The sequence below is a fragment of the Arachis ipaensis genome, chromosome B09 (assembly GCF_000816755.2).
Source record: "Arachis ipaensis cultivar K30076 chromosome B09, Araip1.1, whole genome shotgun sequence".
Lineage (NCBI taxonomy): Eukaryota > Viridiplantae > Streptophyta > Magnoliopsida > Fabales > Fabaceae > Arachis > Arachis ipaensis.
In genome coordinates, this window is record NC_029793.2 from 30,355,473 (window position 1) to 30,371,014 (window position 15,542).

The 15,542-nt window shown below is 35.3% G+C and overlaps 1 protein-coding gene across 1 annotated transcript; it reads right to left on the reverse strand.

The window, feature by feature from the left end:
* Window positions 9,049–15,149, reverse strand: LOC107618678 (solute carrier family 40 member 3, chloroplastic). Its single transcript, XM_016320805.2, has 13 exons — window positions 14,485–15,149; window positions 13,763–13,988; window positions 13,618–13,681; window positions 12,818–13,032; window positions 12,560–12,736; window positions 12,393–12,467; window positions 12,014–12,115; window positions 11,812–11,929; window positions 11,581–11,727; window positions 10,934–11,040; window positions 10,729–10,842; window positions 10,127–10,430; window positions 9,049–9,324 (listed from the first exon to the last, which is right to left on the reverse strand). Exons 1-12 carry the CDS (start codon window positions 14,649–14,651, stop codon window positions 10,137–10,139), a joined length of 1,806 nt encoding a protein of 601 aa, XP_016176291.1. The 5' UTR covers window positions 14,652–15,149; the 3' UTR covers window positions 9,049–9,324; window positions 10,127–10,136.

Consider the following 15,542-nt stretch of genomic DNA (forward strand, 5'->3'; position numbering starts at 1 on the left):
AGAGTATGCAAAGAAGAAAAATACCTAACAATGGCAACTCAATTCATTCATTGATTATATATACAAGAGAATGGAAAGAGTTTACCATGGTGGGGTGTCTCCCACCTAGCACTTTTAGTTTAAGTCCTTAAGTTAGACATTTGGTGGGGTCCTTACTATGGTGGCTTATGCTTGAATTCATCCTTGAATTTCCACCAATGTTTGTATCTCCAATGTCCACCGGGATCCCAAATTAGGCGTATAAAGCCTTCAAGTAAGCTTAAGTAAATGACAAGGCTCCAAGAGTTTTGATTGTTGAAATGAATTTCGGGGTCCCAAACCTTGTTCTTGCACCCATCTTCTTGTTGACTACCATAGTTGAATCTGGGTAACAAGGCTTGTGAATTCTCAATTAAGTATCCAAACATTCTCCTAGACCCTTGCAATTTGGTTCTACACCAACCATTACTATTCAACTTTGATCATGCAACCATCATGAACTTTGAGTGATGTTTCCAACCACTAGACAACTCTCTCTTACTCTTAACTCCACAAAGAGCTCTAAGTTGACCATCATTTTCAATCAAACCATATTCAAGTGAGAAGGTAAAGCTTAGGGATAAGAATTTTACCCACTTGAATGTTGTGTAGGATGGTGACTTAGGAAGGGGTGGTCCCAATGATCTTGCAAGCTCCACTCTCTTATGCTCTTCCTTGACTATCTCCACCTCTTTACAACTTTTCTCAACTTCAACCTCTTCCTCTTGGTGGCTCTCTTCCAATTCAATCTCTTCTTCATTGCTCACCAAGGGCATAAGAGGTTGTGCATCTTCTTCTTTGACCTCAATTTCAAGCCCAATGGGAGAGGATTCAATTGTAGATAGGAACTCCTCAATGATTGAATCCAACTCTTGATCAACCTCTTCAAAATCTTCAACCATGATATGCATTGGAGGTTGTACACCCTCCTCAATATCAATATCAAGCTTCTTGGAAGAGGACTCTCTAATTCTACGCTCCCATGGACTTCCAACATCTCCTAGGTCTTCAACCACTTCTTCCGGCTCAATTGTCCCAACTTCCTCCCCTTGTTGCAAATCATGCTTTAGTTCCTCTTCTTCACCATAAAGCTCCAAACTCACTTCCTCACTATGCTCCTTGATTTCTTCTCCACATTCAACAATGGAAGTGCCTTGATCGCGCGAGCTTAGGTAGGATGAGTACAAGTTGCTAACGGCTTCCGCCACGATAGCAATCTTGGCTTCTATCTCCTTGAACTCCTTTTGCGTCTCTTCTTGCCTTTGGAGGTAAGAGCTCATATATCCTTGGAGAGGATCATACATTGGAGGTGGTGGGGGAAAAGAGGGTTCATTATTTGGGGGAGAGGATTCATAATTGGAAGTTGGTTCATCTTGGTAAGGGTATGGAGGTGGTGTATATTGAGGTGGTTCTTGAGAGTAATTGTGTTGGAATGGTGGTGGTTGCATGTATGGTTTATATGGCTCATAAGGTGGTTAGTGTGGTGGATAAGGATTAGGGTCATATGGAGGTGGTTGGTGGTAGGGGGCTTGTGAGTATAATGGTTCAAAATTATGTTGAGAAGGTGGTTCATAGACATATGGTGGCGGTTGTTGACAATCATAATAAGGGTCACCACATCCATTAGATTGATATGCATTAGGAGTGGAATTATACCTATAAGATACCGGAGGAGGTTGTTGCCAAGAAGGGTGATCATTCCTTTGAGGCTCCCTCCACCTATGATTGTTCCATCCTTGATGCATGTTATCATTGTAGCTCCCATTTCCTACAACATAATTTGAGCCAAACTCATGGCCAAAGGGGTGAGAATTCATAATAGCAAATAAAAACAAAAGCTAACAAAAATAAGCAACAAAGTCCTAAAGCTAATAAAAACTAACAAATAAACAAAAGGCAAACATATTCAATTCACACTAGCCAATAATATAACACCATTGCAACTCCCCGGCAACAGCGCTATTTTGATAGTGAAAGAATTGTCGTGTCGGTTTAGAATTTCTCTTATAGAAATAAGAACTTCGTTGTAAACATAGCTCCAAACCAACAAACAATTCTCACATGCAAAAATATTAGTTGTCACAAGTAACAAACCCCAAATAAGAATTAACCGAAGTATTTAAACTTCGGGTCGTCTCACAAGGAATTGCAATGAAGTGCTTAATTATTGGCTATGAAGAACAAGAGGGGTTTGATTTATAATTGGCAAGGAAATATAAAAGCAAGAAAGTAAACAACAAGAACTAATAAAATAAAGGAAAGAACTCTTGGCTAGACATAGGTAATTTGAGATCACCATCCTTATCTATAAACCATACATTGATAATTATGAGGGGCCAACCTATTAAGTCTACCTCCAAAAGCTTTAAGTACGTAATATCTACTCCTAAGCTTGAAGTACGTCAAATAGGCTTGATCACATCAACCCATAAGTCCCAACCTATCTACTAATTAGATTAGTAGTGGGTTAGTGTCAATGGGTATCAATTTGATCACCAAGGGTTCTCAAATCACCAATTCAATGAGACCCAATGACTCAAGACCACTCAATTCCCTTAGCCTAGGCCAAGAGTAAAGAAAACTACTCAAAAACTAGTGTAAATATTTTATCAAACACCTAGAGTGCAAGAAATGTAAACATCACAAAATGCAAGAATTAGTGAAACCCATAACTAACATAAGCAAGAAATCAATAATAGCAACTAAGATCAACATAAAAGAAATATGAAAACATAAAATTGCATTAAAAGAAAGGTAGATCCAACAAGAGTGCATGAACATAAAATAACAAAATAAGGAAATTAACAACAAGAACTAGAGGAATAAAGATGTTACAACAAGAAATTAAAAGGGAAAACTAGATCAAAACAAGAATTAAAAGTTGAATCTAAGAAAATTAAACCTAAACTACCCTAAATTCTAGAGAGAAGTGAGAGCTTCTCTCTCTAGAATTCTACCCTAAAATATGATGAAAACTCTAACTATAACTACTTGGTTCATTCCCCCCTTCAATCCTTGGGTTCAATAGCATCAGAAATGAGTTAGATTGGGCCCAAATTGCTTCAGAAATCCATGGCCACGAGTTGCCCAAAGTGGTCCACGCTGGTCTTGCGACGCGTGTGCGTGGAGGACGCGTGCGCGGTGCCTAACTTCAGGGCAAATATGGAAAATTTTATATCCTTTTGAAGCCCCGGATGTTAGCTTTCCAACGCAACTAGAACAGCCTCATTTGGACCTCTGTAACTCAAGTTATGATCGATTTAGTACGAAGAGGTCAAGATTGACAGCTTAGCAATTCCTTCATTTCTTCATGAGTTCTCCCACTTCGCATGTTTTTCCTTCATTCTTTCAATCCAATCTTTGCCTTCTAAACTTGAAATCACTTAACAAACATATCAAGGCATCGAATGGAATTAAAGTGAATTAAATTTAGCTATTTTAAGGCCTAAAAAGCATGTTTTCACACTTAAGCACAAATTAAGGGAGAATTACAAAACCATGCTATTTCATTGATTAAATGTGAGAAAAGTTGATAAAATTTCCCAAATTAGGTACAAGATAAACCACAAAATTGGGGTTTATCATGCACATGAATTGGTTGTTTGCAACCATCTCAATGAGTTCTCTTGCTTCTGTAGGCGTTTTCTTCAAGTGGAGTGATCCACCTGCAGAGCTGTCCAATGATATTTTAGACATCTCAGACAGACCATCATAGAAAATTCCTAGGATAGACCATTCTGAGAGCATGTCAGGAGGACACCTCCTGATCAGTTGCTTGTATCTTTCCCATGCTTCATAGAGGGATTCACCTTCTTTTTATCTGAAGGTTTGAACTTCCACTCTGATTTTGCTCATCCTTTGAGGAGGAAAGACCTTAGCCAAGAAAGCATTGACGAGAATGGGAGCTCTATGTTCAAGAACAGAGGACTCCTTGTGAAATGTGATAAAGAAAGGAAAGAAGATGAAGATAGAAGAGGGAAGCAGAAGAATTCGAATAAGAGAAGTAAAAGAGAAACAAGAAATAAAATACTTTTGTTTTTATTTTATTTATTTATTAAATTTGAAAATAAAAGTTAATTAATTAAAAAGAATTAAAAATTAATTGATGAATTTTCAAAAATAGAAGAGAGAGATAGAAGAGAATTTTCGAAAATAGGAGAGAGAAGAATTAGTTAGGAGGTTTTGAAAAAGAAGAGAGAGAAAACAACTAACTAATTAAGAAAGATTAGAAAACAAGATAAGATAGAAGATTAGAAAAGATTTGAATTTAAAATTTGAAATTTGAAAATTAAATTTTAAATTTTTGAAATTAAAACAAGATAAGATAAAGATTTGAAAAAGATTTGATTTTTTTTGAAATGGTTTGATTTTGAAATTTAGATTTTGAATTTTGAAATTGAATTTTAAATTTTGAATTTGAAATAAGATAAGATAAGATTTTTGAATTTTTAAATAAAGATAAAAAGATAAGATAAGATTTTGAAAAAGATATGATTTTTTGAAAAGATTTGATTTTAAAAAGATTTGAATTTCGAAATTTAAAGCTAAGATAAGATAAGATAATGATTTTGAAATTAAAATTTGAAAAATTGATTGTAATTTTCGAAAATTGCAATAAAAGATATGAAAAGATATTTTTTTTATTTTTTAATTTAATGAAGAAAGAGAAAAACAATAAAAAGGCACCAAACTTAAAATTTTTAGATCTAAGAACACCTAGTCTGCGAAAATTAGAAGGAAAAAGCCAAAGGGACACCAAACTTAAAAATTTTAAGATCAAAACAAAAAGAAAAAACAAGAACACTTTGAAGATAAAGAAGAACACGAAGAACAAAACTCAAAGAATTCAAAGAAAACAAGAATATGCAAAAGACACCAAACTTAAAATTTTTGAAAACCAAAGACAAAACTTTCGAAAATTATAAAGAAAAGACACAAAATTCAAACAAAAGACACTATTTTTGAAAATTTTTAGAAAAGAGACTCAAAGAATTCGAAAATTCAACAAGAACACAAATAAAAGACTCAAACCAAAAATAAAGATTAAACAAAGAAAAGAAAAAAATTTTGAATTTTTTTTTATTTTACGAAAAAGAAGAAGAAAACAAAGACTCAAAAATTAAAGACAATACCTAATCTAAGCAACAAGATAATCCATCAGTTGTCCAAACTCGAACAATCCCCGGCAACGGCACCAAAAACTTGGTGGCACGAATTCCGACACTTCGTACAACTGAACCAGCAAGTGCACTGGGTTGTCCAAGTAATACCTGAGTGAGTCAGGGTCGATCCCACGAGGATTGTGGTTTGAAGCAAGCTATGGTTATCTTGTAGATCTTAGTCAAGTGAATAGAAGAAGTAGGTATGTTGTTTAAAGCGCATAAAATTGGAATAAGATGGGATTACAATGTTTGATTATAACCAGTGATAAGAAGATGGTTAAGGCTTGGAGATGCTTTGTTCTTCTGGATAACTTTGGTTTTACTGTCTTCTTCAACTGTGAATAATTTCTTCTATGGCAGGCTGTATGTGATCAATGCTGGAATGCTCCTCTAGATTTGAACCCCAGGGTTAGTGTGGATCCATTCTGATTGAGGGTGAAGCTCCTGCAGTTCATTCTCCTTAATGATCCTACTCAAAACGCCACAGATAAGGTTGAATTTTCCGGATCATAGAATACTGCGTGTTTGAGTTCTAGCCTCTACCACAAAGACTCTAATCTCCCCATACCTCGGCTGAACTGATGTTTCGAGAAGTCCCCAACGAAGTCGTGAATTAGCGGTTTAAGAGATGTATAATCAAGCTCGTGGTTCATCATTGTCCGATGAAAGATGCACTCTGAACCCATGTAGAATGAGATAACCTTGTTCCAGTTCAACGCATTCATAATGATGAAGAACGAAGATACATCTTAGAATCGAGAATCAAACACAGATTGAAGAGAAACAGTAATACTTTTATTGATCCATAAAACTCAGCGGAGCTCCTCCCCTCAACCTAGGAGGTTTAGAAACTCATACTGATAGAAAATACAATGTAAAATTCGAAATATGATGGGAGAGATCCTAAACAAGTGTGATCTTCTCCTTTTAATACTAAACTAATGACTAAGGATTACATAAAAAGGGTAAAACAGTCTTTTAGTGCTAAAATCCACTTTCGAGGCCCACTTTGTGAGTGTTTTGGATGAGCTTTGATGAGATCCACATGCTAGGAGGCCTCTAGGGCGTTGAATGTTGGCTAGGGGGTCCTTTATGGGCGTTGGACGCTGGTCTCTTCTCCTTTGGGCGCTGGACGCCAGAATAGGGTAGGAGGCTGGTGTTGGATGCCAGTTTTGGGCCTTCAATTCTGAAGCAAAGTATAAACTATTATATATTGTTGGAAAGCTCTGGATGTTAGCTTTGCATAGCCATTGAGAACGCTCTATTTGGATGTCTGTAGCTCCAGAAAAGCCCTTGCGAGTGCAAGAAGGTCAGATCCAGACAGCATCTGCAGCACTTTCTCTGCCTCTAAATCAGACTTTTGCTCCAACTCCTCAATTTCAACTAGAAAATACTTGAAATTGCACAAAAATACACAAGCTCAAAGTAGAATACAAAAATGTGAATTTTGCACTAAAACCTATGAAAATTAAATAAAACTTAAACAAAACATACTAAAAACTATATGAAAATGATGGCAAAAAGCGTATAAAATATCTGCTCATCAATAATGTAATACCCTACCACATAGAGCTTTACCCTACCGCATACACGAGACTGTAATTCACCCACTTTCGCGTACTCATGCACACATCCGCGTATGCGAGACGTCTGGGCAGAGCCCAAATCCGCGTCACGTGTGTGTTCGCGTACGCATGCCCTCAAAAGTGTGAACAGCTGTTAAGTTCCGCAGAAATCACTTTTGCACACCAAAATTTCAACGTGCATAACTTTTTCGTTAAAAATCATTTTTAGTTTGTTCGTCGAATGGCATAAACTTCATAGACCCAATTTTCATTTGAAACAAGTTTGACAAGATTTGAGGGTCCGAAAGTCGAGTTATGACTCGATGAAGTTTGGTCAAAAATCAAGTTTTTACCAAAATCACCAAACCTCTATTTTTACCAAAAACCTCACTCAATCCAAAGTTTCATACTTCAAAACAACATCAATTATGACCAAATCAACTCCATATTCATTCCATCTCTTTCAGAACATGCCAATACTCCTTTGTATCAATTTCATTCCAAACATTCCACTTTCCAAACAACATAACTCATATATGCACATATCAACATCACAAGTTCATAACAACTCAATATTTCACCAAAACTAGTAAGACTAACAAGTTCACAACATTCAACCTATCCTTCGGTCAACTAGCCTAAGTTTTCACGTTACATTATATATTATCTACGAGAAACCAAAACCATACATTGGCCGATTCCTCCCTAAACCCGAAACACCTCAATTATCACTTTTCTACAACTGTCCAAAGCTCCAAACATACACCAAATAGAAAATTCAGCCTCCAAGGTCCAAATTCAAGCTTCCAGTTCCATCAATTTATCTCCAAAACTCATAATTCAATCTATTTCTACAATATATCACTATAATCAACATCAAAGTTTACTAACTCAATAATACAGAGGGTTTGAGGGTTCTTACATTACCCATGCACCATTTGAACAGAACTCAATAATTTCATCAAGCTAATTTGACCTAAAACACCAAAACAAATCACAAATCTCAATACCCAAATGTCCAAGTTCCGAAATTGGGGAAAGAGAGACTGAGTATGAAATTGAGATTTTCTTACCAAATTGTTGGGATGGTTTTGTAGAACTCACTGCAGCGATCACATGGCCGCAAACGATGTGGCGATCAGAGCTCCGAATTGAAAGATAAGTGAAATTGAAATTGAAATTGAAGCAAGAATTTGGGGTTTTACTTGTGTTCTTTCCCCTCTCTACGGTTTTCAGCATAACATGTGATGAATGAGGGGTGAAAGAGCTGTGGTCATAAGTTATATGTCGGGCCTTTGGGCTCGGTCTAACCAGTTCAGTCTGTTAGTCTGGTTTTAGGCCAAAATTTTTGAAATTAGTGACAAAATTCCTATTTTTAATATTTTTACCTCTTTGGATCATAATATATTAATTTAATTTACTAACATAATAGTTAAACTCTATCCACAAGGGAATAAAATTAGTATTTATCCAATTGCAAAAATTAGTATTTACCCAATCGTATCTACTGCAACATATCTTAACTAATAGAATCAAATTGAAGTTGAGAAATTCTTTGGTGCTTATCAAAGTTGTACCTAATTTACTTAAAAGTAGAGAGAGAATAAAGTAGAACTTATATTTTTATATTTGAATTCTACGAGTGAAATACACTAGGTCCAATGTGAGTTGGATCACTTAGCCATGCTTCATAATTGGAAAAACGAGCACCATGAAAATATATATCACCACGCCAAAAATGGATGATGGAGAGTTGGCCAAAATAGGCACTAAATATTTTGTACCTTTCGTTCAATGAGAAAATGAATCAGATTCTACATGATCAAATTTGTGGGACTTAAGGAATGATGAAATGGAAGAACAAAAAATAAGTAAAATATAATAGAAGAGTTCTAATTTCAAACGAACAAATTCAAACTTTGATTAAAAATGATCTTTATGATTCTCGAAAATTAGGATGCCAACAAATTCAAACTTTGATTAAAAATGATCTTTATGATTCTTGAAAATTGGGATAGGGGCAAAAGGATTGATCAAGAAAGATTTCTTGTTCTTAGACAGCATAGAAAATACTTTAGTCTAATGGTCATCATTTTGCCTTGTAATGGGTGTATCCGAATTCAAAACTTGGGAGATGTCAAATAGTGAATAGAACACTTAATAGTGTGTGTATGAGTGTAGTGATGAGTGTGGATGTTGTCCAATCGGTCTCAAAGGGGAAAAAAAAACATCTGTGCTATTATGAACGCAAGAATCTCATTATTAGACCCCAGAAAAAATTAATTTAAAAATCAATAAAATGCTTTACAAAGATTTTATAATTATTTCTGAGCACCTAGCTAAAATAAAAAATAAGTGTCATGTACACACTGCTATTAATAGCAAGGCATGCTTGTTTGCATTTACAGAATTACAGGTTACAGCCATATCTATCTATTTTTGTTCATAGAAATCATCATCGAGACAATGACCCTGGTCCCTGTATTAAGTGGATGATAATAATAGCGCCAAGATATTTTTTTTTTGGGTTCTTGTCCACCACCAAACAGCCTTTGTACTAATGCAGCTAATGGAAGCAACTGCATAAAACAATGTTATTGGTTAGATTATATCAAAATATTATGATTTTAATTTCAAGGCAAAGTGATATAAAACTCTTTCATTCTAATATCCAATCAAGTGCAGCGAAGTATACAAAACCAAGTAACTTTCACACTAAAAGTATCAATTTTATCTAAGTGACAACACTTGATTAGATAAATAGTATTGCACCATTAGCAAAAGAATCAAAGCAACAGTTGCATTCATAGGCTCAGCATTTAATCCAATATTGTCTACATCAAACAGTTAATTGAACATTTTGAAGAATTAATATTTTTCTTTTATATGACAAATGTCACATGCCAAAGCAGGAAAGTAAACATAAACCAGATAAATAAGGCCAGTTTCCATGAGTACATGTCGAACCATGAAAGGATATAGCAAGTTATAGTCAAATATGGTATCAGACAATGAACTATTAATATCAGAAATGAGGATCATAAGAAGAAAGGCATTTTTGAAACATTTGTAATATAATAAGACATAGAAACCCTATTGAAAAATATGGTATTATAATGAACCATCTCTCCAAAAAACACGTGTTCGGTAAAATATATGAATGATTTTATATCTAAAACTCCTCTTTGTGCCAGAGTCTCTTTTGGGTTTGGCACATAGGCTCATCTTTGTGTTGAAATTTAGTATTTGTTTAGAAGAATGGTAACAATAAGGATTGAACTCTAGACTTTTTTGTGATAAAAACACCGAACAAACACTCTCCTAAGGCACAAAATAGTTTTATATCCAACACTAAAACAGAAACTATTTAGATATACTTACCTAAATATGATCAAAATTGAGGATCATAAGAAAAGAGTGTTTTTTGTTCATCTGTCGGATTCAACAACCATTTACAGAACATCCATGCGGCACCAACCACTGAGAGAAGGGACAGCATTGCCAAACACCCAAAATGAGATGGATCATTTGCAATTATTGCGACACCGAGCATTATAGACTCCGCTAAACTGGCAACAGCGACCTCCGTTGTCCCAATGAGATTTGCTTTCGATGAGGGGATCCCTGTTTGGATAATCTGTGCCCCTACAACATCGTATGACATGTGTCCTAACCGCGACAATATCTGCACCGCAAATAACGCCAGAATGAACAAATTTGAGCAAAGTGAATAAAGATTAAAAGTTTCTAAAAAAATAAATTACAAAATCTGGGGCCTTCAATTTTTTAGGCTTCTTTGGAACTGACTACTGTGAACATTCCATATTACATTTACCGAATGTTTTGGGACAGTAATTCTGTATAAGCAAATCGGATCCTCTATAGCTCTCAGATCTACTTCAGTTGTTATGGTTTAGGACATCCTAATTAATGAACACATAAATTGATGATAGTTGAGAAAAATAAAAAGTACAGTGTCTTACAATCATAGACAGGAAAACGAGAAGTGGGCTTTGATTCGACATTGATCTGGTCCAATATACGGCAACAGCAATGCTGAGAAGTAAAGCTTGAAACACCAAACCAACAGCTCCAGCCTAGGAAAGAGAAATTTTTTCAATAATTGCACATAAAAAACGTTATCATATTTTCCGGTCCATGTAATGAAGAAAAGGCTACGGAAGAAACCTTTAAAATGCCAAAATGCTTGACCAAAGTTGAAGACACGAATGTAGCTGTAACACCCATAAAAGCACACATGCTGCTGAATCCTCCAATGATAGATGGATGTAAACCTGTTCAACAATTTTAAATAATGGTATTGGATTTGGCGCAAGAATAAAAAGGAAATAATCCCCATCAGAGAAAAAACAATTAAAGGGATACAGAAAAGTGAAATAAATAAATAACATCTATGACTGGTTTAAATATGTAACAGAATGATTATGAGGTACAAACAAATGTAGAGACTAGGACCATAAACCTCAAGTTATCACATCGAATTTACTCCATTTTGCCTTCTGTCTTTTTGACTGTTTTTACAGCATTCAGTTTAACAATCACATATTCCAAGTGAGAAATAGTTATTAAAAAGAGCACGGATGTTAAACCTAGTCCAATGTATTTGATTTGTATGAATCGAATCACAATTTGTGCAATTCCTATTGAAATGTCATAGATTATGAAGGAACTAACAATTTTATTAGAACACTGTACATGTATATATAACACTGTAAATGTATACTCTACTGATACAAACAATCTATTAGAACTTAAAAGAAATTTCCCAAAAATTGAGGAATAAATGAATCAATCATGCAGGGAATTTCACATACCACGCTGCGTTAAAAATGCTGTCATCAAACTTCCCGGTGTAAGAACAACATTGAAATAGAGGAGCACCCAGGCAAGACTAGCGGGAAGAACTGGCTGACCCAGATACTCCTTCCAGCCATGCTTGATGGCTTTAAGACCTTTAACAACTGTTACACCATCCAATTAAAGAAATTATATTTAAAATACAGGCACAAGATGATCATCTTCAGTAAGATCAGTAAAAATGGTACCTATATTTTCAGCATCTGGTGCAAAATCTTCATTGAATGTTCTGCAGCAGGTTTGTGAAGGTCTAGGCCTTTCAAGAACACCAGTAGAAAGCTTGTTTGCCAAACAAGTGAAAATAATCTGCGAATTTAAAATAGAGAATGAAATGAATTTTCCTTTCAATTAATGGAAGTAATGGAACATGAAGAAAGGAAGAGAAATTACTGTAACAGGCAGTAACCCCATCATTAAGCCAGCAGCAAATTTCAGGCAGGTAACAGGATGATATTTGGAAAGCAGGATTCCAAACAGTGACGCACCAAGAATCTGTAAATGAACATTTTATGAGTTTGACTCAAACACACAGATCTCCATTCCAAAATATCAGTCATTTTGGAAATATATTACTTTCATAAATTCAATGCATTTTGATACAAATTGCATCCAGATACATTGAATTGTTAATATACCAAATATTCACTGACACATATATTTCGGAACGGAGAAAGTAATTATAGAGGTCATTTTTTCCTACATATGCTATTCAACTGGGAAAAGGATATTATTCTCTTTAATACAAATAAAAAAAAACAAAAGCAAATACCTCACAGAGGAGATCGATTCGATTTAGTATAGCATTTGCCTGAGCAAGTGCAATCGGCCTATTCATTCCGGCCAGCTATAGAAAACACCGCCAAGGATCAGAAAAATATTTATTTTAAAACAAAATTTTCAAATAAATCAAACAGGATAAGATCCGAAAGACAATACCATCACAACCCAGTCACGCTCATTTGCTACCCCCAAAGCTACACCACATAGCCTCTCAATAGCCCCGGCTGCAACCAATATAACAAACCACGGATGCAGAAGCAGGGTAGACACTGAAGTAGGACGCACAGAATGGGCATGAATAATCATTGATGCAGATAGCAACTGAGCTACAGCCTGAAAATACAGGGAGCAATCCATTTTAGGAAAAACAGAGATGTATCCTCGCTGACATTGAGTACGTATCGAAAAACTCACCTGAATAATAGTTAAGGAATTGTATGAAGGCACTCTTGGAAGATGGTCCATAACTTTGCCAACCAAGGGGCCTCCAACAATTATAGCCACTTTAGTGAAGAAACTCATTACAGCAACAGGCAAAAGACTTGGATGAATCAAGGCAATGGCGGAGGGCCAAGCAAAGTTCCAAAGCTGCTCAACTAAATTTGCAACTATGCAGCTAGCATAAAAAGCTGAAATATATAACACTCAAATTAGATAAGAAAATTAAACTTGGCCATAAAAGACAATAGCATCATTGATTTCACTGCCATCAAACAATTTGATATTATTGATATACACAATAACACTGCTAAACTGGATTCATCTCAGCCAGAAGGAGGTGGCTTTCTTTTAAAGGGATTATGACATCAATCTAATGAAAGCTTGAGATTGGGGAGGTAAAAACAAATAAACAAAAGAGTGACGCAGCAAGCTACCCTAAGGTATGATTGTCCCATTAAAGATACGTATGAAATCAAATACCAGTAATGCCAGAACAAAAAGAACCACCTAGTGCAACTGACAGCACCTTTTAAATGCCAAGAGAAGATTAGGTGTTTTGATTCAAGCTAGCACTTTATCCAAGAAAAAGAGACTATATTGCCACAAGCAGAACAGAGTAGGTTGTACAATAAAGAGCATTCCATTTGTCTAAAAAGTGAAAACTTCAGTCAATTGACCTTCGACCCGACTTGACACTAGAACTATGACGAGTCAACATTCTCAATAACAACAATGCCAAAGGTGAACTTTGGCAAGTTTGAAGAGCAACCCACCATGTAACCCGGCAGGATGAGCTGGAGTAGCTGCAAGGGCATGTTGCTCCTCTTTGGACAAAACCTGCATAATGCCACCATAAAAATATGAGAAATGGTAAGACCACGCAAAACATCATTTAAAATGGTGAAAAAATAAACCTACAGGCAATGCTGTCAGTAGGGTATCTACAAATGTGTCTTCATTGAGTAGGTTCAAAGACTCAGCCTCAAGAATATCAGGGTTGAGCTTAACGATTGGCACCGGACACTCAGGTTTAACCATTGGAGAAGAACAAGAACACCCTTCCTCACCATCCTCATCTGTGGCAACATGGTCCAAATGTACACTAATATCTGTGATTGAACATTTGGGACTAATACATGCAAATCTGTAACCAAAGCCAAAAAGGGTATAGAGAAATACACAATAAATAATCATAACTTAAACCCCATTAAGCGAAAAAAGAGGAAAAAAATTAGTGAACTCAGCCTTATCCTATTAGATAAAATAGGAACATAAAAAAATGCAGTTTCTAAGCATTCAATAGCATCAAGTTTAGCCTTATTCGATAAAGTTGACCACATTCTACCAATAAATAAGTTAATAAATAAAATCTAATACATCAATTAAACGACGCATACCACAAATCATCAGAAAAACCAACTACATAAATCAGACGATGCAATCGCATCTATATTTCATATTACAATTCACAAATGATGCTATAGTATCTAATCTAATCTAATGTATCATGTTTTGCCTTATCCCAATAGATAAATCAACTACATGAATCAAATGACAATGTATACACATAATCATAGACTATCATTTAAAAAATTAAATCATGATTACATCTACAAATTGAAGAAACACAAGAATCTGACCTGTGAGGAGCATAAGGGCAAATGGTGGTGTTGTTCAACCATCTACTAGAAGGGAAGCGATGGCGTATTCTAGAGGAAGCGTATGGCGAAGAAGACGAACGAAAAGGAGCATGAAGAATGGAAGCTTTGGAGAAATGGAGAGAGAAGGTGGCCGTAGCAATAGCCATAGCTGAAGCTGTTGTTGCTCCTTCTTGTAAAACCTCAAGCTCCCAAACTTAAAGAATAAGAACCAATTGGGATTTTCCCAACTCATACAGTCCCAAAAATAAAACCTAATTCGTACGTATCTCCCTTTGAATTCACTTCCCTGTTTGGTTCTTCAATCCGAAGAATACAGAATCACTCTCTATTCAGTGTTCAGCTTCTTCATTCAATTCACCGTCGATTCCGAAAAAAGAGTTGGTGGCGGTGGTTGAGAATTGAGATGGTAAGAGGAAAGAAGAAAAGAGAGAACCTTATCTTAGTTTTGGATTACGGGAATGTGTTTGCGGCTTGCACTCTCAGAAGCTGCGTTTTTTCAAGTGTGGGCGGAGAGTGCAAACTACAACTTCCTTTTGTGGCCATTTTTTTCTCTTTTCTTTCGTGAATCAGCATTCAGCAGAACAGGGCCTTCTCATGCCGCCACGTGTCAGTATCGTCCTATCATTTTACACCAACTTGGAAAGTCGTAATCTGCATCACTCTTCCCTGACTTAGTTTCTCTCCTGTGTTTGGTTCTGGATTATGAATGAACAAAGAACATTCAAATTAGTCTAATATTTTAATAAATTTTTATTTTCTTAAAATTAGTTTTATTAGACAGATTAATGTTTTAATTGATTTTAATTAAATGTTTAATATAATATATATAAGATATATAAATTTTATTATCAAATAATTAAATTTCAAATTTAATTAAACTATCAAAAATCAGCACATTAACCTTTTTAAACTAATATTTTGAGAGCACATATCAACAAAACTTTAAAAATAAATCATGCAAAATGTGAGTGTAATTTATGTTAAACCAAAATGTTATGTTTATTCAAAAAATAATTACCATATTAATTATCATGCAT